The following is a 22,648-nucleotide window of genomic DNA, read 5'->3' on the forward strand; positions in this document are numbered from 1 at the left end:
TCCTGGAGCCGCCCCCCCCCAGGACACGTGTTCCTGGAGCCGCCCCCCCAGGACACGTGTTCCTGGAGCCGCCCCCCACCCGGAGGACCCATGTTCCCGGAGCGGCCTCCCCCCCATTGAACTGCCATCGCCGTCTGCGCGTGCGCCGCTCCCCAGACCGCGGTGGGTCTGAGCTCGGTGCGGATCCCGGCCTTTCCCCCACGGCCTCGCAGGAGCCCTGGCAGTGATGTTCCCAGGCCGCTGCCCAAGGGCCTGGGGAGGCCACGGACAGACCATTGATCCACAGGAAGCACAGTGCGGCTCAGTGGTTAGAGCTCCAGCCTGTGGACAAAGGGTCCCGGGTTCAATGCCTGTCACGGGCCCGGCCCTGGATGGCAGGCTCCTCCTCGGCCCAGGCCCGGGTCCGGGCTCATGCGGGAGGCAAGCGATCGACGTGTTTCTCTCACGTCGATGTTTCTCTCTGTCTCTCCCTCTCCCTCTCCCTCCCTCTCGCCCTGAAAATCAGCGGGAAAATATCCTCAGTGAGGGTTAAAAAGTATCTACAGAATCCACGAAGGGTGGTCCGGCCCCGAGGCCGAGGCCCCCCCGCGTCCCCCGGGGCCCGCGCTGGGAGCCGCCAGCGAGGCGGCGGGGCCGGGGCCGCGGACGCCGTCGTTGGATTTCATACCCACCTCGGCCCCTTTCCTGAGAGGGAGGCGGTGTTTGGACGGGCGTGTGGACTTAAGGGATCCAGGTAGCACCGTGGGGCGGCGGGAGAGACGCTTTAATTCCTGTGGAATATTCCTCGGACGGCCGGGCCCTGGAACCCGGGGCCGGGGGACCTGCCCATCTAATTGGCCCATTTGTCATCCGGCCGGCCTGCCCCCCTCGGCCCATGAATCATCCCAACCCCGGCTCCCGGCGCCGCCTGGGAAGCCAGCCGGCCGCGGGTTCCCAGGAAGGCGGCGGGCTGGGCACAGCCCGGGCGGCCCGACGTGGCCCCGAGGTCCGTCCCCGAGCCGGGCCGGGCCGCGCGGGAGAGCTGAGGGCCCAGAGGGAGCCAGGGGGTCAGAGTCCGCGTCGCATCCCCTTGTCTCAGTCACCCCACGCCTGACGTCCAGTGACTGGGAGGGTTGGGGGACAGAGATGGGCCCCTGGGGTTACAGGTACAGGACCCCGGGCCTCTCCCCACGCAGCCAGAGGACCACCGAGCTCTGGGCCCCCCTGCCAAAAACACCAGGGAACAGAAACCGCCCGGCCGGTGTGGCTCAGTGGGTAGAGTGCCGGCCTGTGGACCGACGGGTCCTGGGTTCGATTCCGGTCAGGAGCACATACCCGGGTTGCTGCGGGCTCCATCCCCGTAAGGGGTGTGCAGGAGGCAGCCGATCCATGATTCTCTCTCATCATGGGCGTTTCTCTCTCTCTCTCTCCCTCTCCCTTCCCCTCTGAAATCGAGGAACATGTATTTAAAAACAATAATCAATAGGAAAACACCCTCGGTGAATCCGGGCGGCAGATCCTGGGGGGAAAGCAGCCCGTCTCCACGAAGCGCTGGTGGGGCCCGGCCGGGCTGCGGGGCTGTGCGGGGGCCCGGCCTGCGGGGGGCGCCTCCGGGCAGGCTGTGCCCGGGGCCCCTGCCAATGACCATGTTTGTCTGCCAGCCGCGCGTGCCCACGGGGGCGGGCCAGGCCTTTGCGGAGACCGGCCTGCGGATTCGGGAGCTATTTGTGGGCGCTGATCTCAGAGCACGAGGCTGATAGGGGGCGTGAGTCACGGGCCGACGTGTGCCCTGGAGGAGAGGGGCTGGGCTCGGAGAGACTGAGTCAGCGGGGGAAGGCGCTAAATATAACCGCGCCGGACCCGTCCCGCTGCGCGCCAGACTCCCCCGACCACCTACTGTGCGCCGGCCCCCGGGCGCGGAGATGGACGGCCAGCGCGGCCTCTGCCAGGATATGGGGCCCGCCCCGCGGACCGGGAACACCCAGTCGCCGGCAGAGGGCAGCGAGGAGGGCGCAGGGAATCGCAGCCCCGAATCCAGAGAAGCAGGCGTACGAGGAGGCGGGGCTGCGTCCTCGGGCAGGCCCCCGGAGAAGCGAGCAGAGGGTCCGGGGTGACACGGGGGAAGAGGAGAGAGGTTCACTGGGCAGAGGCCAGCTCCGTGGTCCGGAAGCCCCTCGCCCACTGTCCCCAAACACTGAGGGGCACCGCCACCTGCCTGGCTCTGGGGAGCAGCCGCAGAAGCCGCTGTGACCGCCCTGTGATGGGGCAGGGGCTGAGAGCCCCTCTGGTGGGTGAGATCAGGGCAGGCTTCCTGGGAGAGGTGTCCCCCGGTGTTCTTCCACCTTTACAGCTCCTGGCAGGATGTTCCCTTACATCTCACCTTGGGAAGTGGAGGAAGCCAAAGGGGTCTGGGGAGGTTGGGGGACTTTGTGTCTCATCCATCATTCAGTTTAACAATCCACTTATCCATCCATCCATCCATCTACCTATCCATCCATCCATCCATCCATCCATCATCCATCCATCCATCCATCTGCCCATCTATCCATTTACCCATCCATCCATCCATCCATCCATCCATCCATCCATTCACCCTTTCATCCATCCATTCATCCATCCATTCACCCAGCCATCTATCCATCTATCCATCTATCCATTCACACATCCATCCATTCACCCATCCATCCATTCATCATTCATTCATCCCTCCATTCACCCATCCATCATCCATCTATTTACTCATCTATCCATCCATCATCCATCCATCCATCTACCCATCCATTCACCCATTCATCTACAATATATCCATCCGTCCATTCATTTACCCATCCATTTATCCATCCATCCATCTGCCCCTCCATTCATCTGTGCATCTATCCATCTACCCATCTCTCTATCATCCATCTATCATTTATCCATTCATTTGTCTTTTTTTAAAGTATACTTTATTGATTTCAGAGAGGGAGAGAGAGATAGAAACATCAATGGTGACAGAGGCCTCCTGTACGTCCCCCACTGGGGATGGAGCCTACAACCTGGGCCTGGGCCCTGACCAGGAATCGAACTGTGACCTCCAGTCCATAGGTCGATGCTCAGGCACTGAGCCACGCAGCCGGGCCATTCGTTTGTCTTTCCATCTGTCTACCCATCTACCCACCCATCCATCCACCCACCCATTATCCATTTATCATCCCTCCATCCATCCGTCTGTCCATCCATCCATCCGCCAATCCACCCGTCCGTCCATCCCCCTGACTGAACGGCTGTCCTTCCGAGGCTCCGGGGAGGCTGTAGTCGAGGAGAGGCACAGGGGAGAGGGCGGGACCAACCAGGGTGCTTGGTGCTGGTCCCCACAGGGTGAGAGAGACAGCGTGCCGTGCCCAGTGCCCAGCCGGCCTGCCCCTTTCTCGCTGTGCCACGTCGGCCGGTGCGCTAACCCCTCTGCCCGTGTCCTCGCCTGCAAACGTGGCTGCCAGGGGCCCGGTGGCCCAGCTCCGTGGTGACCAGCGGCTGGGCCAGCGGTCTGTAGGGTGGCGACGGGGACGCCTGGAGAGGGAGGGAGGGAGAGGGGACTCCGAGCTCCCTGTCCTCTGAGACGTGCGTGTGGGAGGAGTCACTCCCGGGCGCCGGCCGCAGTGTTGTCCACGGTGACGGGACGCGGGGTCACCGGCTGGACGGCAGGTGGTCCCAGCCCAGGGGGCAGAGCTGGGGGAGGAGGCCTGGGCCCCGGGGGCATTGCCGCCTGGCATTCTGGGTCCACGCCGGGGCTCTGTCCGGCACAGAGCGTGCGGACAGGTGCCCAGGCCGCGGCCGGCGGCCAGGCGGGAGCCCTCCCCGGTTTGCAGCAGCTCGGCGCCGAGCACAGCTCACACCTGCGGTGGGTGCCGCTCACAGCCCCGCGGTTGTCACCCGCTGTGGCCGTGTGACGCCACGGGGGCCTCCCTCAGCTCGGGGTCGCTTCCTGTGGGCAGAGCGGCCCCACAGCCTGTGGCTTTGCTTTTGGCTTTTTTCCGTTTTTTCACGAACGGCAGCACCGAGGGTCTCGCTCAGAACGTCACAGCTGGGGCTGCGGTGGCTGTGGCCTCCGGGCTCGGAGCTCCTGCTCCCGCCCACCTCCCGCGGCGAGGGGCTGAGCGTGCGCCTGGCCGATCCCCACCACGTCAGTCCGGGAGCCGGGCCGGGCCTGGGGGACCGGGGTGGAAGCTGCCAGCTGGGGGCGGTTCGCAGCCAGGCTAGGCTCTGGGGGGCTTCTCTGCCCCCGGCCTTCACCTGCCCGAGCTGTCCCAGGGGGTGGCACGTCGGTGGCTTTTCATGCCTGCTCTCCCGGCCTCCAGTCCAGCCACAGCGGCAGGACCAGAGGGCTGTCCCCCTGCGTTCCCTCCGTCCCCCCACCATGAGGCTGAACTGTGCTGAGCCCCGAGAGACTGCGTGTGCACGTGGGCACCCACAGCCAGCCAGGCGCCTGGGGGGAGGGGGTCAGAGCATTACCTGGGTCGCCTGAGGCCAGGCCCCTGCGGGACACACCCTGGCAAGTAGCTGCCCTCGGCACCAGCTCTCCAGGGGGAGGGGGGTCCGGGAAGGGGCCCTGGGCCTGCGGGAGGGATTTCCCCGTCGGGTTCAAGTCCAGCCGGAAGCCTCTTTGGCCTGTCATCCAGCCGGCACCGCGTCCTCTGAGGGTGCGTGGGGAGGCCCCCGGCGACCGCCTTCTCTGGGGGCACGGGCACGTTCCGAGGGGCACCTGGGGGGGCGGAGAGGAAGCTCAGGAGCACCCTCGCCGGCTCCCTGCGGTTGGTCTGTCCCTCTCGGGCCCCACGGAACATTCTGGACCGGCCAGGACTCCGCACTGTACCCCGGGGAAGGTGGGGGGCGGGGGGCCTCAGGCACCTGAGGCCACCAGCTGGGACCCTGCAGGCCCTCAGGGCTGGGCCGGTGTGGGCGTGGGCGTGGGCTCTGCCAGGGCCAGCAGCCTGTCCCTTGGCCACGGCCCCCACACGGCCCTCAATAGCAAGGAGGCTTTCGGGTTCCGGAGGAGAGCCGGTGGCAGGACCCACCCACCCCGCGTGGCCAGACTGAGATTGACATTTCAGGCACGCGTGGAACACACAGCCTGCCCCCTCCGCGCCCTGGACGCTGGCTGCCCACCGCCCCTGACTGTGCCCATGACACTCACCGTTCGTGGCTCCTCGCCCGCAGGGCCCTGAGCGTCCACTCCGGCCGCCATCGCCGCTCCCTCCGGCCGCCCGGCCTGGTCCGTGTCCATCCACTCGCCGCCCGCCCCCCGAGAGCCGGCTGAGCCACAGTGCCCGTCCCTCCCACGGCTCCGGGCAGCGCGTGGCCACGAGACAAACTGCAGGCTCGCCTGGTGACGGGACCTGTGCTTGGGGGGAAGCCCAGCCCCCCAACACCTCACTCAGCCCAGCAGGCGTGAGGGGCAGCGCCGAGCCCCAGGTTTCTGTAGCCCCTCTTCTTGTCTGGTGCGCCGATGACATCATGGGGGGTCCCACTCCAGGGGTCCCGGGCGGGCTCCAGTGATCCCATCAGCTCGAAGCTCCGCTGTGCCGCTGCCCCCCTCCGGGTTTCTGCCGAGTTCACAGGCGCTGCGGGCAGGGTGGCCCCTGGGCCGGGAGCAAGAGGGAGGGCGAGGGAGCAGGAGGGGCCGGTGGGGGCAGGAGGCAGAGGGGGCGGCAGAGCCCAGGGCTGGGATCCGGTGTCAGGGTTTGGGGGCGCCGGCCGGTGATCCGTAGGAGGCTGCACGGCCCCCGCTGTCCGATCCTGGGGGGCAGAGGGCGTTGGCCTGGCTTTGTCTGAAGGGTTTGCAGTCGGCACTTTCCTCGGGCCTCAGCGCCCGCGCCCCGAGGGCGAGGCGGTTTCGGGGCCAGGCGGCATTCGCCGGGAGCAGCCCCGGGTGCGGACCTGGGGCCTCGGCGTCCCCTGCCGGGCGCCTGCAGCCCCACCCGGCCGGCTCTGGGCCCTTGAAGGACCGGGGTCGGTGGCTCCGGGACCCCAGAGCACACGGCCCGGCTGGAGCTGGCCCGGGAGGGCGCGGGCCCAGCCTCGGGGACGCAGGGGGCGGAGGGCGGCCCGGAAGGCGGGAAGGCGGTTGGTGGAGGCTGGCCGGCCGCCAGCTCCGGGGCCCGTCCCTCAGGCAGCAATCAGTCCTTTCCCAAAGCGCCGAGTGCCCCCACGGCCGCCCACGCACCCTCACAGCCGCACGCGTGTACACACGGCACACGGGCACACACGTACACACACGTGGACACACGTGCGAGTTGGATGCAGAGGGGCCTCTCGGCAGGTGGGCCAGCAGTGCATCCCTCCGCTGGCCGGTGAGTGCCTGGCTCTACTCCAGAGCTGTCTCCAGGCTCCAGGCGCCGGGTGCCGGGGTCAGGGGTCAGGGTGAGGGGACCCCGGAGCCAGCGGACCCCAGAGCGGAAGGACGGCTCTGACCCAGGATGGGATGGGGGGCTGGGGGCGGGTGACAGAGACAGACACGGAGAGAGGGATGGGGCACGCACAGAGGGAGACAGACGCCTGTGCCTGCAGGCCCATGGGCACACACTGCGGGGGGCGGGGGCTCAGGGAACCCCAGCCCCCGCAGCCCCTGTCTTCCTGTAACAGGAAGGCGGGGAGGGGCCGCCTCGCCCCGTGAGGTGCTGCTAACCACAGGCTGTGGGGGTCTTTTCGACGGGCTTCCTGCAGTGGGGGTGGGAGGTGAGAAGAGGGCCCTTCCCACGGGCCTGCCCCCCGCCCAGCTGCCCACAGCCTCACCTGGCACGGCGGCCACGCCCCCTCCCCCTCAGTCTTTCAGGGACTGGGCTGCAATGGTGAGGACTGGAAGCTGGGATGGAGATCGGAGCCCCCTGTCACACTGTCCACCTCCCTGTGCCCACCTGCAGCCACCTGTTCCCACCCTCCCTGTGCCCACCTGCTCCCACCCTCACTATGCCCATTTGTGCCCACCTGTGCCTGCCTGTGCCCGCCCACCGTCTCATGGCTCCACCCTGGCCGGTCCTTCTGGCTTCTCTCCTCTCTCAGAATTGGGCCGTTTGGTTAAAGATCCCAAAGTGGAGAATTCTCAGAGCGGAGGCCCTGGCTCAGCCCCTCCCAGCTCGGCCCGCGGAGGTGTCAGCAGAGCTGGCCCTGCCTGTCCTCGAACCCTTGTCTTTCGGACGAGGGCTGCCACGGGCTCCCAGGGGTCGTGATGTGGGCGCACAGACAGGCTAGAGCAGGGCCTGGGTCTCCACGGCAAAGCAGCTGCCCCCGCATCACTTCGGGGGGCCCTGGGCACACTCGGGGCCCAGGAGCGTTTACGAAGCCCCGTGCTCTGCCAGGCTGTCCTCCCGGCCTCAGCAGCCCCTCCCGGGGCAGCTTTCCCCCCATAACGTGCGGGAGACCCCGGGGCGCAGAGGCCACGGGACCCAGAGCCGCCGCCTCTGCCTGCCCCCGCCCCACCCGCTTCCGGGGCCCGTCTGCTCCCGTCACCTGCTCAGCCAGACCCCTGCTCACCGGGACCTCAGCGTGAGGCGGCCTCAGCTCCCCAAGCCCTGCCCGGCGGCTGCCCCGTCCACGGCTCCAGCTGGACCCTGGAGGCCCTGGACGGAGCAGGTGGGGCCGGGGAACCCAACCTGCGGCTCCCCACAGGGTCCGCCAAGGCGAGGAGGCCCTCCCTGGGCTGGACAGTCAGGTCCCTGCCTGCTGAGCTGGTCAGGGAGTCGTGGCTGGAGGAGCCGTGGCCCGGGGAGCTGTGGCCGGGGGAGCTGTGGTGGGAGGAGCCATGGCTGTGGCCGGAGAAGCCGTGGCCGGGGGAGCCGTGGCCGTGCCAGGAGGAGCCGTGGCCGGGGGAGCCGTGGCTGCGGGCGTGAGGCTGCGTGGGGCCGGCCACAGTGTCAGAGGAAACCTGCCACGTTCCGGAAGGACGTTCCGTGTTTCTGGCTCTCAGGGTGATGTGCACACGTGTGGGGACGTGCTCATCGGCCTGCGTGCGGCCACACAGCCGACACCTTGACCTCGAGGGCGGCGGGCGGGCGGCGGGCGGGCTCTGCCGGAGGCACCGGGTTCACACGTGGGCGCTCTGCCGGGGGCGTCACAGGCGGCAGCAGTTTCCACGCCGAGCCACTGAGCCGCTCGGTGAGCGAGGGGCGCCCTCCCTGGCTGGGGCTCCGGGCGGGCGGCCTGGGCCGGGGGCTCACTGATGCCGGTGCTGAGCGCCCGCCGCGCTGGGCCCGGCCTCTGACCGCCCCGTCTCTCCTCCCCCAGCTCTCCGAAGACCTGGGCGGCGACAAGTTCTGCGTGGACGCCGGGCCCGCGGGCACGGGCAGCTGGCTCAAGTTCATCCGCGTGGCCTGCTCCTGCGCCGACCAGAACCTCACCCTGTGCCAGGCCAACGAGCAGGTAGGGACTCCTGCGGGCCCCGCTCTGCAGGCCTGCACCGCGGCGGCAGACTGGGTTACCGAGGGGAAGGGTCCTGACCTCTGACCCCACGGGGGCCTTGGCTCTGAGGCGAGCAGCCTGGGGGCCGAGGTAAAGGGCCCAGGGACCTCTTCCAGGCCCCGTCCCGCGTGTGGGTGGCTGTTTACCCGGCGGGTTTCGGGGAGCAGTTTCGGGGAGCGCGGGGACGCTCCTGGGGCTCCCGGGCCTCCGGGCAGAGCCTCCGAGGCTGCAGGCCCGGGAGCCGAAGGGGCCGGTGCGGGAAGCAGAGCAGCGAGCGGGCAGGATGCCGCGGCCTCGCTCCCGGCGGGTGCCCCGCGGGGGCTGGGGGAGGCGGGGAGCGGACCGCCGCCGGAGAGCGGGCCTGCCTGGCGCGGTGTGGCCGGGCCGCCCTGGGGACCGGGAGGGGAGGTGCGGCGGCGTTTCGGTGGGGCCGTGCGGGAGCGGCTGCGGTGGCTGTGCCCTCGGTGTGGGAGGAGCGGGCCCTGGGCCGCGTGTCCGTCCTCCCCGAACACCGGTCCTGGAGCCGGAGGCCCAGCCTCCCTCCGCGCCTCCGCGTTTGCCCACGGCGTCTGCAAAGGGGATCCCTTCGCTTCCAAGCGGTCTGCGGAGACCGCACAGCCGGCGCCTCCGTGTGGCCTGTGCCGGCGTGGGCCGGCTGCCGCCCCCGGTGCCGGAGAGGGTTTGGGGGGTAAAGGCCAAGGGCGCCACAGGGGTCCCGCCTCCCGGGCTGCTGGGCGACTCCCTCCCCTCAGGGCCTCCGCCTCGGAGCCTGGGACACGCGTGGTGCTTAGTGAGAACCTGACGTTCAGAAAAGACCTTATACCGATCGCAAAAAAAAAAAAATCCACATATAAAGCAACGAATCCTCATAAAACTGAGATCAGGACTTGAAAAAAAAAACAACTTTCTTGTTTTAAATATTTTTTTTTATTGGTTTCAAAGAGGAAGGGAGAAGGATGAGGAGAGGGAACCATGGACCGGCTGCCTCCTGCGCACCCCACACTGGGGTCTGAGCCCACAGCCTGGCCTGTGCCCTGACCGGGAATCGAACCCTGACCTCCTGGTTCCTAGGTCAACGCTCAGCCACTGAGCCCCGCCGGCCCGCCGGGCGAAAGACCCTCTCTTTGGAGATGGGGGAGGGGGGGAGGAGGCGGGGATGGGGGAGGCAGAGGTGGGGGAGGGGAAGGTGGGGGAGGGTTGGAGGGGGAGATGGGGAGAGAGGAAGATAGGTGAGGGGAGGGGAATGAGATGGGGGCAGGGTGTAGGGAGATAGGGGAGGGGGAGATGAGGGAGATGGGGGGGGAGGCGGGGATGGGGGAAGGGAGACGGGGGAGGGGAGATGGGGGAGGGGGAGGGGGAGACAGGGAAGGGGACGGGGAGGGGGATGGGGGAGGGGGAGGCGGAGATGGGGGAGGGGGGGCGCGATGGGGAGGGGAGACGGGGAGGGGGATGGGGGAGGGGGAGGCGGAGATGGGGGAGGGGGGGTAGAATGAGGCACACAGGCAGGGAGCGGGCTCTCGCCTTTTCTGGGGGGGTGGCCATGGCCGTGGCCGCTCGCCCGGGCTGTGCTGTGAGGAGGAGAGGACGGAGCTGCCAGGTTCCCGGTGGGGAAGCAGCGGCAGGCACGCCGGGCCGGGGTGGGGGAGCAGGGTAGCGGGCACTGGGCTAACGCCACGGCGTCCGGTCCTCTCCGCCCAGCACCCGTTCCCCTGGGAGCGGTCCCAGCGTGGCTCCTGCTCCGTGGCGGCCGGGGCGGCTGACGGGGACTGACTGCCCTGCAGGCCTTTCGTCCGACCCGGGACCGAGGGCTCCCCTCCCGCCTGCCCCCTCCCCGGGAGCCCTGCAGTTGGCCCACCGTCATCCCCGGTCCCTCCTCAAAAGTGCTGCCCCCTCCCCCCCCTCCCCCCCCACCCCCCCTCCCCCCCTCCCCCCCACCCCAACGCAGCAGCGCCCGGCCCAAGCTGCACCGTGGAGTGCCCCCCCCCCCCCCGCAGTGCCTGGTCCCTCGGCCGGTTCTCCCTGACACGGCCTGGGACCCGCCTGTCCCGGTGCGGGAGCTCGGGGCCTGGGGGCCGTGGGGACCCCGGCAGAGGAGGGGCACCGCCTCGGCCCACAGCTTCCTGGGGTCCCCGTGCGCCCGGTTCCCTCCGCCCACGGGGTCCCCACGGGCTCCGGGCGGCGAGCGGCTCTGCGGCTCACGTCCTCAGCACTCGGGACCCGGCAGCGCCCACGGCCCGGTGCTGGTGGGTGGCCGTAGGCCACGGCGCTGAGGATGTGCTGGCGTGGTGCCAGGGTCACACACATGTTGGGGCGCAGGGCCCTGGAAGGGGACCCCCCAGGACTGGCTGAGGGCAGAACACCCACGTCAGCGGCGTGTTCCGGAACAAGGGACCCCGGGGGGAGCGGGGAGGGGGCTCCCCAAAGTGGAAGCAGACGGCGGCTCCCCGTCAGACAGAGGCCGCGCCTGGGAGATGGGCCGCCGATAGCCGCCCGCAGGGCCCGCCGGCCTAATGCGAACCCGCTGTGCCCGCCGCCCGGCTTCTCTTTCGCTTTCGCTCTGCCGCCCAGCGTGGACGCGCCGTCTGTGGGCCTGGGGTTCCCACCGCAGGCCCTGCCCCCGGCGCCCCCTCCCCGGGCCTGGCCGGCCTCTGCCTGGTGGAAGCCGGGAGTGAGGTGCCCGGTGGGACGGCAGCGAGAACGGCTCCCCGTGGGGAGGCGGGAGGCAGGGTTCGGTTCAAGCTTCCTGACCAGCTCCCCGAAGGCTGAGGACGCCGGCCGGCGTGTCTCCATCGGCGGAGAAAGCCCCCAGCCGCCCGCCGTCCACGCCGCTGTCTCTGCTGACACTGGAGGACCGGGACCAGCTGCCCCGGGACCAGGATTCAGGGAGAACCAGCCGCAGGCCCACACGCCCGGGGCGGCCGGGACAGTCTCCGGGGAGCACGGGGCAGGCGAGGACTCCGGCAGCACCAGGGGAAGACGGAGGCGCCGAGGCCTCCCCTCACACAGGAAAGGCCCCGAGTCCCAGCAGCGAGCCTTCTCCCCGAGGAAGCGCTGTCTGCCCGCCCGGAGCCTGTGGCTGGCCGAACCCGGAACCGCTGTCCCCTGCTGGGCCTGAGAACCGAGCAGCGGGCTGGGGGCCCGACGTGGGCGGAGAGCACGCCCGCCCCACGCCACCCCCTCCCCACGCCGACCCCGCCCGACGCCGCCCCTGCTCAGCCCTCAGCCCTCAGGGCTCCGTGTCCACGCGTCCCAGCGCGAGGCGGCTGCTTGGGGACAGCGGGCCGTGAAGACGCGCAGCGGCACTCCCAAAGTCCCTGGGGCCCTGGGGCAGCGCGGACACCACCGCCTCCTCAGTGTCCCGGAGACAGAAAGGAAAAGGAAAAGGAGAAAAAAGGCAGAGCTCAGGCCCCGTTGGCTGGAAGGACCAGGCGGCCGGTCGCCCGGGAGCTGCTCTCAGCGGTTCCCTGGGGCGGGGGAGGGGGGGGGGGACCCCGACAGCCCTCAGCACCTCACCCAGGCCTCGGGGAGCTCACGCCCGCGGACCTCAGCCTCCGGGAGGGAGAGCGTGGCTGTTGGAAGAGACGGCGCCTGTGGATTCCGCCCTCCCAGAGGGCCGGCCGGCGCGCTGTGCGTCTGAGAACAGCTGCTCCGGGAGGGGCGGCCGCTGCGGCCTCTCCCTGCCGGGCCGCGTCCCCGAAGTGTGCGAAGCTAAGGTTACCACAAACAAAACTGCGGGGCGGGCGTGTAAGCAGATACTGTTCGCTCTCTTCGTGTGAGAAGACAGTCTTTTTTAAAAACATATACTTTTTGTTGTTGTTGATTTTTACGGAGAGGAAGGGAGAGGGACAGAGAGTCAGAAATGTCGATGAGAGAGAAACATCCACCAGCTGCCTCCTGCACACCCCCCAGTGGGGATGTGCCCGCAACCAAGGCCCATGCCCCTGACCAGAGTCAAACCCGGAACCCTCCGTTCCGCAGGCCGACGCTCTATCCACGGAGCCCAGCCGGTCAGGGCGAGAAGACAGTCTTTATCCTGGTGAATTCATTGGCTATTAAAAACAAGCAAAGAAGTAAAACCAACAAACCCTTCAGAGGCCGGAGGGGCGAGCGCCCACGGGGCAGCCGGATCGCGGGGAACGTCTTGGCTGGGAGGATGCCGCCGACTCGGGGACAGAGATGCTCACGGCCGCGCCCAGCCTCCCGGCAGCTCCTCTTGGTGAGGCCGCGGTGTGCCCTCCGCCCGGGGCCACCACCGGGGTGCCGGGAGGCACACGGGCAGGGCCGCACCGAGAGGGGGCCCCGGCGCCCGGCCTGGCTGCCCGGTTCCGTCTGCTCACAAGAGAGCCGGGACCCTGCGGCGAGGACGGCGTGCGAGCCGCCTGCCTGGCACGCGTGGGAGAGCCGCCTAGAGGGACAGCGATTGGCGCCGGAGAGCCAGCTGTGGGCACAGCCGGGCTCTGACACCGGAGAAGGGCGCCCGCCAGGCGGTGCCAGCCCGGCCGCCAGGCTGCGGGCGGAACGGCGAAGGTACCGGCACGCGGTCCCCGAACCCAACACGCGTTCCTCTGCGGCTCCGCGGGGAGAGGGCTCCTCCGGCAGACTCCCGGCTCCGCCCGGCGCGGCGGCCTGGCGCCCTGGGTGACAGGCTGGGGCGATGAGCGGTCCTCGGGGGCTCAGGGGCTGCCACCGGGACAGGCCGCTGGAACAGGGAGCCCCGGCCCCTGAGCGGCCTCCGGGCCTTTGTCCGGGGAAGCGGCAGCCCCCACAGACCAGGAACCAGGCCTTTGCCCTCCGGCTGATAAGGCCTCCGCCGCTGGGGGTGCCGCCGGGGGAGCCGGTAAGAACCCCGGCTTCCGTGCAGGCTCTGTGTGCCCGCTGCGCCCTGGGGAAGCGGGACCCCGAGTTCGGAGCAGTTCTCAGACCCTCTTCACCTCCCGCCCCTCCTTCCCGGTGGAGGCGGCTCGGACGGTGCCCCCCACCCCCCTGCCCCGCCCGCCGCGCTGCGATTAGCACTAATAGCCATTAATTCCGGCTGAGGCTCAAAGTCCAGCCGCCTCGGCTCCCGCCGCCCAGTTCCGAGCCTGCGCCCCCACCAGGGAGGGGGGGACCGCGGGTGCTCAGACGGCCCGGGGCCCAGCGCCTGGACCCTCCCCCCTCCGCAGCTTGGGGGGCTGGTCTCCTGGGGGGCCTCGGAGGAGGGAGCCCGAGGCCCTGAGACCGGGGCTGTGGGCGCAGAGGGTCCCAGGGGGCCCAGCGGCCTCGGAGCTGGCAGGGGGAGTTAGGTGGGGGTGAGGGAGGAGGGGGGACCCGGGGGGGACCCGGGGAACTTAGGTGGGGGTGAGGGAGGAGGTCCCAGGAGGTCCCGCGGCCCTCCGAGGCGTCGGAGGAGGAAGTCCTGCAGCCCTAGAAGCCGCGGCGTGGGCCCGGGGACACGGCGGCCCCCCGAGAGGGGTGCGTGTCGGGGGAGGGTCCTGGGAGGCCAATGGCCCTCCGGGGGGCGGAGGAGGGAGGCGAGGAGGGAGCACCGCGCCCAGCCCGTCGGCTCTGCCGGCCCCGCTGCAGCAGGAGCCCAGCAGCCCGGCCACAGGAGGACACACGCCAGGTCAGAGCGCAGCCGGGAGCACCGGGCCCTCGAGGGGCGGGGGGAGGGGAAAGGGGGTGCCTGCGGGCGGGGCCACACCGCCCCCTGATGGGGACCTGCGGAACCTCCGGCCTGGCTGCAGGGCCAGCCTGCAGGGAGGGGCTCAGGCTGGGCCGGTGGCCGGGGCGGCCTACACCTGCCCTGGCCATGCACTCTCTGACCCCGGAGGCCTGGGGGGCGGGGGGGGGGGCATGAAAAGGGCCGGCCGAGCTCGCAGCGCCCGGCGGGAAGCACAACGGCTCAGAGCGGACGATGTAAACCCTTTTGGATAAAACAATACAAAACCGAATGTGAATCCCGGTGTTTAACTGCAACCGCCCATGCGGCCGGCTCGTCTTCGCTTTAAAGTCTGGCCGTCGCCCTCCCGGCCCCCCGGGCACGACTCCCAGCCAGCGCCTGAGCGGGCGGGCCCCCCAGGGGCTGTGCCAGCAGGGTGCATTGTGGGTGCAGCCCGCTGCCCGGGAGCAGCACCCGGGGGGACGGGACGGGGACACAGTGTGGCCAGAGGCTCCCCCTCCTGCGAGCTCCTTGCGGTGGTGGTGGGGCTGGGATGGCCCTTGGTGGGCAAGAGTCCTCCAGGGTCCGAGCCACCGGAAGCTCAGCCGTCAGACGTCCCAGGGGGGAGGATGGGGAGGAGGGGGGGAGGGGGGGGGGGGAGGGGCAGCCCGGGGCCAGCTCAGCCCCTGGGACTCCGGACCCGGGTTCAGCAGCTGCAGGGAAGCCGACTGGATGCTGTCCCCGGCCCCGGTGCCGGCCTCGGGGGCCCAAGGAGTAGCCTCCAGCCTGGTCCCTGGGCAGAGGGTGGCCCTGGGTCCTTCTCCGCCTCCCAGTCTGTCCCGAGGCCATGCTGTGGCTCCTGGAGGCCGAGGCCCAAACCCCACGCGGGCGGTGGGCTGCCCCTGGGAGGCGACCCGGCCGCGGATGCTTCCGGATGGAAGGTGCGGGTCCCTGGCCTCAGCTTCAGGGTCGCTGTTCCCTGGACTCGTCCCCGGTGCCCCCGTGCTGCCCTTCAAGTTGCTAGAACTTTCCCAGCGTGGCCACCGCCCGGGGCGGCCGCTCACCCGCTCTCTCTCCCCTAGGTCTTCTACAAGGTCATCAAGGACATCGCGCCAGGGGAGGAGCTGCTGCTGCACGTGAAGGAGGCCGCCTACTCGCTGGGGCCCGCGCCCGGCCTGGAGGGTAAGCCCCGCACCGGCCACTGCGCCCGCTGGGCCCGCACCCCGGCCGCCCACCGCCCCACTGCGCCCACTGGGCCCGCATCCCGGCCGCCCGCCGCCCCCATGCGCCCCCACTGCGCCCCGGGCCCGCAGCACCAGCCTCCGTTTCAGCTTCCCCGCCGCAGCCCTCGGCTGCTCCTCCTGGGGATCGGGGAGCCCCCCCCCCCCGAGGTCCAGGCAGGCCTCGGTGAGGTGGGCGCCGGGTGTCGCATGGCACCTCCACAGGGTGAGTCTGGGATGTTTTCAACCGTGTTCTTTCCTCGGCGCTTTTACACACACACACACACACACACACACACACACAGAGACATACACGCTCTCACACATGCACTCACACACACACATATACACTCTCACACACGCAGTCACACACACAGACGTACACACTCACACAGGTGCATGTGCACACACATACACACGCACACGCACATGTACACACGCAGGTACACACACGTGCACACGCACAGTTCCTGGCTTAGACTCTGGTCCTCAGAGCACGGTGCCTCCGGGGACATTTCCGTCTCTCCAGGGTGGGCCGTGCGGCTCGGCTTTGACACTGCCGGCCTCGGTGCAGCTGCGGCCGGAGGAGACTGCGGCTGAGGGGCGGCCTGGGCCGTGCGCTCGGGGAGAGGGAGGTGCAGGGCTCGGGGGGCCTGGGGTGCAGACCCAGCTGCCTCTGTCCGCGCCAGGAGGGCGGCAGCGGCGGCCTGCGTCCCCGCCCCCTGACCGGCTCTCAGGGTCTGTCCAGCGGGCACGCATCCCCCTCGTGCACACACCGGCCGGCCTCAGGGGAGCTGGGAAGGCCCCGCCCGCCGGCCGGGCTCCGAGGAGAGCCGCTCCCCGCCGGCCGCCATCAGCAGGGAGCCGGCCCCGGGACGCCGAGCCCTGGGTCAGGAGGACAGGGGCGGGAGCGAGGTCCGCCCGGGGCTGCCCTCTGACCCTGAGCGCCCCTCTGAGCGGATGTGGCTTTTCTTTGTTTCTTTTAATTTATTTAATGGATTTGTTTTATGGATGTCAGGGAGGGAGAGGCGGGGAGAGGGGGATAGAAACATCCATGAGGAGAGGGAATCCCGGATCAGCCGCCCCCTGCACGCCCCACACAGGATGGAGCCCACAGCCCGGCCTGTGCCCTGACCGGGCATCGAACCCGGCGGAGGCCCAGCCCTGAGCCCCGCCGGCCGGGCTGAGGCTTCTCTCTGCCGGGGACCCCGCGGGGGACAGAAAGCAGCCTCCCGGCCGCACTGGTCCTTCTGTCCCTCCTCCCCCCGGCGGGTCCGGCCGGCGGGAGCTGGGCCTGGGGATTCCAGCAGCCTGGGGCCGGCTCCCTGCTCCGCCCGGCGCCCTCTCCGCCCGGCGCCCTCTCCGCCCGGTGCCCGCTCTGCCCGGCTCCCTGCTCTTCCCGGTGCCTGCTCCGCCTGGTGCCCGCTCCGCCCGGTGCCCTCTCCGCCCGGTGCCCTCTCCGCCCGGTGCCCTCTCCGCCCGGCGCCCTCTCCGCCCGGTGCCCTCTTTGCCCGGCGCCCTCTCCGCCCGGCGCCCTCTCCGCCCGGTGCCCTCTTTGCCCGGTGCCCGCGGTGGGAGCGCTCTCCCAGCAGCGGTGGCCGGCGGCCACGGGGGAGGCTTCGGGAGCCGGATCCCCCGTCTCTCCGCGCGGGTGGTTTTCATTAGGAGAAAAGGAAATAAAGGGCCGGGACCCGGCGGCGGCAGGGTCTCGCTTTCCTTAAAACCACTGTTGGAAAGACCGGAGCCTGAGCCGGACACGGGGACCCAGGAAGCCCGAGAGCCGCGGTGGCCGGCGGGGTCACGCGCGCGGCGAAATGCCCTCCTCCGAGCCGGTGACGCCGCCGCCTCCGCCCGCCCGATCGCAGCACCGGGCTGGTTCCCGGGTGAGCCCAGGCCGGCCCGCGCCCACTCCCCGCAGCCCCTGCCCCGTCACCATCACTCCTTCGCCTCCCCCCACCCCCCAGACTCTGAGTCACACAGAAAAGCAAACGCAGTCGCGATCCTCACGAAGCGGGGACAATCGGAAAGATCTCTCCTCCGGCCCAGCTGCACGCGGCCCGAGGCGGCGGGACCTGGGGGGCTCCGGCCAGGCCTCGGCGGGAGTGAGCACGCAGGCCCCGCACAGCTGGTCCCCGGCTCAGCTCCGAGCCGCTCGGCACCGCTCCGCCGCGCAGCTGCCGGCGGGACTCCAGGCAGACGAGCCGGGCACAGGCCGACACGCCACCGGTTTGGGTGGAAGACGGAGTCTCTTCCCCAGCCCGGCCCTCAGAGCCCCCCAGCCCTCAGAGCCCCCACCCAATTGAGGAGAAGAGACTGCAGTTCTTTTAAAAATTGATTTGAGAGAGAGAGGAAGGGATGGTGGGAGAGAGAGAGAGAGAGAGAGAGAGAAACATCCATGCGAACGAGAAACACCCATCAGTTGCCTCCAGTACATGTCCTGACCATGAATGAGCCCACAACCTGGGTTGTGCCCTGATTGGGAATCGAACCCGTGACCCTTGGGTGCCCAGGACGATGCTCCAGCCACTGAGCACACCCGCAGGGGCCGGACTGCAGGTTGAGTGCAATGTCGTGTGCTCCTGTTGGGGCCGGGGGCTGCGGACGCTGCTCAGATCACATGGAGGAACAGGCCGGGGCCCGAGCGCGGCTGCCGTCCGGGCTGGACGCCCGCACCCAGGCCGCGGCTCCGAGGAACGGGAGTCCGGCCTCCTCCCCGGAGCCGGAGCGGAGGGAGCCTCTCGGGCCTGGTCCCGGAGCCGTTTGTTTTGTTTCCGCCCTCTGAACGGAGCGGGAGAGGTTTCTCTTTCAGGAGAACTGGCTCCTGGGAGAAAATACCGAAACCACTTCCCCTCCAGCGTGCCTCTCTTCTGAGGGAAGCCCGCATTGTTAACCCTTCCCCCGGCCCGCGGAAGGGCGAGCGGGGCCGTGTGCGGTGTGTGCAGCATGAGACCCACACGCTGCCAGGCGATGGGATACAATGTAACACAGCACGGCTTAACGCAATGCAACATAGCAACGCACTGCAACACCATCGGATACAATGTAACGCAACGTGGATACAATGTAGCTCTCAGTGCAGCATTTCCGCACAATAGCACGGCTTGTGCTGGGGGAGGGAAACCCCATGGGCTGTGCCTCCCTGCCCGCAGCACAGCCGGGCGTGCCCTCGGCACTGGCCTTACCTGTGGGCGGGCGATGGGGGGGACACCTGTCCGCACCCCAGGTGGACTCGGGTTCCCAGCTCTGTCCTCCTGCCGGGGCGATCCGTGGCTGAACGGGAGGTGGCGAAGGAGGGTGACGCTGATGGCCACGGGGGCCCATCGCCTCCAGACGCTCTCAAGTGCCTCAGACTGAGGATCGGCCTGAGTTTCCATGTTCTGTCCAAACTCCAGATCAAACGTGGGGAAGGCAGTTGGTCCGCATTAGGGAGGGGAGGGGAGGGGCTGGCGTCGCTCCTTTGTTTCAGATTGCAAGCTCCCTGATTGTTCGTAGCCGGGCCCGGGAGCCGGCTCAGGCCGGCATCTCTGACTCAGTCCTGACGCCAGGGGAGGGCCTGCGCGGCCCTCGCCCAGCCCAGGAAGCCCCGGGGAGCCCGCAGAGCAGTTCTGTGGGGTCTGAGCATCCGGCTCTGCTCAGAAGGACGGGAATGCACAGACCTCAGGCCAGGGAGGTGCCTCGCCTGCCACAGGCTCCGTGGGAAGTGGGGACCCTGCCGCCCGCTTCCCGGGCAGGAAACGTGGCGAAGGCTGCGCGGTCACAGGGCCCTGCCGCTTTGCAGGGCCCCTTGGCACGTTTATTTGGTCTCTCGGCCTCAGTTTACCCCTTGGGAAGCAGGCAGAGGTACAGGCCCCAGGGGGTGGGAGCGTCTGATCTGGGGCACAGATTCTCGGGGGCCGTGCTGTCCTTGGGGGCGTGCTGCACGGGGAGCCCCCCCCCTCGGTGTGGAGGTGCCACTTGGGCTGTCCTCACGGCCGACCTTTGTCCTGGAAGGAGCTGGTGCGCGGAATTCTGTTTGAAATACATTTTTTAAAATATTTTTTTATTTATTTCAGAGAGGAAGGGAGAGAGATGGAAACATCAGTGATGAGAGAGAATCATTGATCGGCTGCCTCCTGCACGCCCCACCCGGGGATCGAGCCTAAAACCCAGGCCTGTGCCCTGACCGGGATTGAACCCTGGCCTCCTGGTTCCTAGTCCACGCTCAGCCCCTGAGCCCCGGACCGGGCCGGGCCGGGTGGGCTCTGCTGTATAACCTCTCCTAGGCTTCACTCTCCACCGGCCACGGCCCCACAGCCTGTCCCTCCGCCCAGCGGCTGCCCTGCCACGGGCGAGACCATCACCATCCTGCTGGCCGCTGCGCGTGCCAACGCCTGCCCATCCGGGTCCCTGGCGGGTGTGGACGCCGGCCTGCTGGCCTCCGTCCAGCCTGCTCTGCCGCCCCCCGTGTCCGGGGCCCGGGCCAGGCCCTGTGTCCAGAGGTGCTGGGCCAGAGCTTCCCAAGCCCCAGAGGCCAGGCCCTGCGCCCACGGCCACAGCCACGGCCACGGCCCCCAGGGCCGGCTGCTCTAACGTGACCCCCTCCCGGCTGCCTGGCCTCCCCCGCACATGCACCCCAGTCCCCGTGTCCCCCGGGCTGCGCTCAGCAGGCCCGTCCCTGCCCCAGGGCCGGCCTCAGTGCCAGGACGGGGCGGAAGTCACAACGGCAGGGCGTGCTTGCGTGTCCCAGGGTGTCGTTCGGCTCCCGGGCTTGTCCGGCGCCTTCAAGCTGATCCTGCAGGGGCTCCCTGGGCATCAGCAGGGGCGGCCCTGGGCATCACCAGGGGGGGCCCTGGGCATCAGCAGGGGGGCCCTGGGCGCCCGCCCGTGGAGATGTCCACCAGCCGGCACCCAACCTGAGGGACGCGCCTGGGCCCGAGGAGGTGGCCTCCCCTCCCCAGGCCACCCACCCCTGCGCCCCGACTGCAGGCTGCCCACCCTCCTCGCCTGGAGTGGCCTGGTGGCCCCCGACACCAGAGAGCAGTGGAACCCCGTCTCCCTGCTGCCTGCCCCCTGCGCCCGGAAGGCCGGCCCTGGGGCCACACTCAGCCAGGTTATCAGCCTCTGCTCCATGCCAGGCCCTGCATGTGTGTGCGCGCACACACACACAAAGGCATGAATACACATTCGCACGTAAATATGTGTGCACGCATACACAGACACACAGAGGCACACAATTGCAAGTTCACACAAACATGCATGAATTTACATTAACACGCACGCTCGCCACATAACACACTTGCACACAAATGTGTGTGCTTAACATGCTCGCACAACATAATGCACACGTGTGTGTGCAGAAGCAATGCACAAATGCACGCATGTCCAGACATGCTTCCACATGTGTTCACAGCGTGAAAATATGCAGGCACATAAATCTCACACATGTAGCTACATACAAACCACAGGGGCACACTCACACCGGTGCACACAAGCACATGAATACAATTGCACACAACACAAGCATGAGTGAGGATGCACAAAAATGTTGGCACATTCACACAAAGATGCACAGACCTGGATGTTGACATGCATGAACATTCACACTCATGTACAACTGTTCTCACACAGCCTACAGCATGCACACACCCACACACCCTGGACACACAGCATACGCACACCCACACAGCATATGCCTGCACACAGCATACACACACCCACACACCCTGGATACACAGCATGCACACACTGATAGCTACACAGCTGCACGTCCAAGTTCACAGAGCATGCACACACCCACACACCCTGCACACAGCATGCACACAGCCACATGCCCTGCACACCACATGCACACACCCACACACCCTGGACACACAGCATGCACACACTGACAGCTACACAGCTACACAGCTGCACGTCCAAGTACACACAGCATGCACACACCCACACAGTCACATGCCCTGCACACAGCATGCACACACTCAGCACACACAGCATACACACACCCACACAGCCACACACCCTGCACACAGCATACACACACCTACACACCATGCACACACAGCATGTGCACACTGAGAGCTACACAGCTGCACGCCCTGCACAAGGAACACACGTGCACTCACATTGCTCACCAGCACACACATGTGGCCAAGGGCTCCGGGGCTGGTGTTCTCAGGCCTGGGTGGACACGGGTCCTCCTGGGCGGGATGGACAGCGCTCCAGGACGAGCTGCAGTGGAGCAGCCACTGGGGGGAGGGGTGGGCCGGGGGTCATCCCCCCAGGAAACTGACAGCGCCCGCAGTTGTTTGGCTTGGCAAGCGGGCCAGGATGCCGCCTCGTAAACTGCATAACGACGCCCCTTTAATTGGTTTGACCTTGTGGCAGTAATTCATGGCTCGCATTAGCGCGCTGTCCTCTTTCCTCCCGGTGCGTAAACAAAGCCCTGGCCGGCTTCCTCCCAGGCCCGGCCCTCCCGCCCCGAGGCCCCGCAAGGCGGGCCAGGCCTCCCGGTGTGTCCTCTGCTGTGGACAGTCCCGGGTCTCCCCGTCCCCGTGGTCTCCCCGTCCCCGTCTCCTCACGGCCACGCCCGTCCCCAGCCACGCCCGGGCCGAGGAGAGGCAGGAGCGGGAACAGAGTGCGGGTGGGCTCCGGCCCCTCGGCCCCGCAGGCCGGGCCGGCTGTCACCCCACCCTGACCCTGTCTCCCCTCGGCCCCGCAGGCCGGGCCGGCTGTCACCCCTCCCCTGACCCTGTCTCCCCTCGGCCCCGCAGGCCGGGCCGGCTGTCACCCCACCCTGACCCTATCTCCCCTCAGCCCTGCAGGCAGGCCCTGCTGTTCACCCCACCCTGACCCTGTCTCCCCTCAGCCCCGCAGGCCGGGCCGGCTGTCACCCCACCCTGACCCTGTCTCCCCTCAGCCCTGCAGGCAGGCCCTGCTGTTCACCCCACCCTGACCCTGTCTCCCCTCGGTCCCGCAGGCCGGGCCGGCTGTCACCCCTCACCCTGACCCTGTCTCCCTCGGCCCCGCAGGCCGGGCTGGCTGTCACCCACCCTGACCCTGTCTCCCCTCGGCCCCGCAGGCTGGGCCGGCTGTCACCCCACCCTGACCCTGTCTCCCCTCGGCCCCGCAGGCCGGGCCGGCTGTCACCCCACCCTGACCCTGTCTCCCCTCGGCCCCGCAGGCTGGGCCGGCTGTCACCCCACCCTGACCCTGTCTCCCCTCGGCCCCGCAGGCCAGGCCAGCTGTCACCCCTCACCTGACCCTGTCTCCCCTCGGCCCCGCAGGCCGGGCTGGCTGTCACCCCACCCTGACCCTGTCTCCCCTCGGCCCCGCAGGCCGGGCCGGCTGTCACCCCTCACCTGACCCTGTCTCCCCTCGGCCCCGCAGGCAGGCCCTGCTGTTC

General features: G+C 68.8%; 1 protein-coding gene across 1 annotated transcript in view; it reads left to right on the top strand.

The window, feature by feature from the left end:
* PRDM16 (PR/SET domain 16) overlaps nt 1-22,648 on the top strand; it is a 226,297-nt gene that overhangs the window by 178,391 nt on the left and 25,258 nt on the right. The window contains exons 5-6 of the mRNA XM_036460884.2: nt 8,236-8,370; nt 15,130-15,229. Of these exons, the coding sequence (XP_036316777.1) occupies nt 8,236-8,370; nt 15,130-15,229 (235 nt within the window). The remainder of the gene's footprint in view (nt 1-8,235; nt 8,371-15,129; nt 15,230-22,648) is intronic.

This window comes from Pipistrellus kuhlii, unplaced genomic scaffold, assembly GCF_014108245.1.
Source record: "Pipistrellus kuhlii isolate mPipKuh1 unplaced genomic scaffold, mPipKuh1.p scaffold_m20_p_34, whole genome shotgun sequence".
Lineage (NCBI taxonomy): Eukaryota > Metazoa > Chordata > Mammalia > Chiroptera > Vespertilionidae > Pipistrellus > Pipistrellus kuhlii.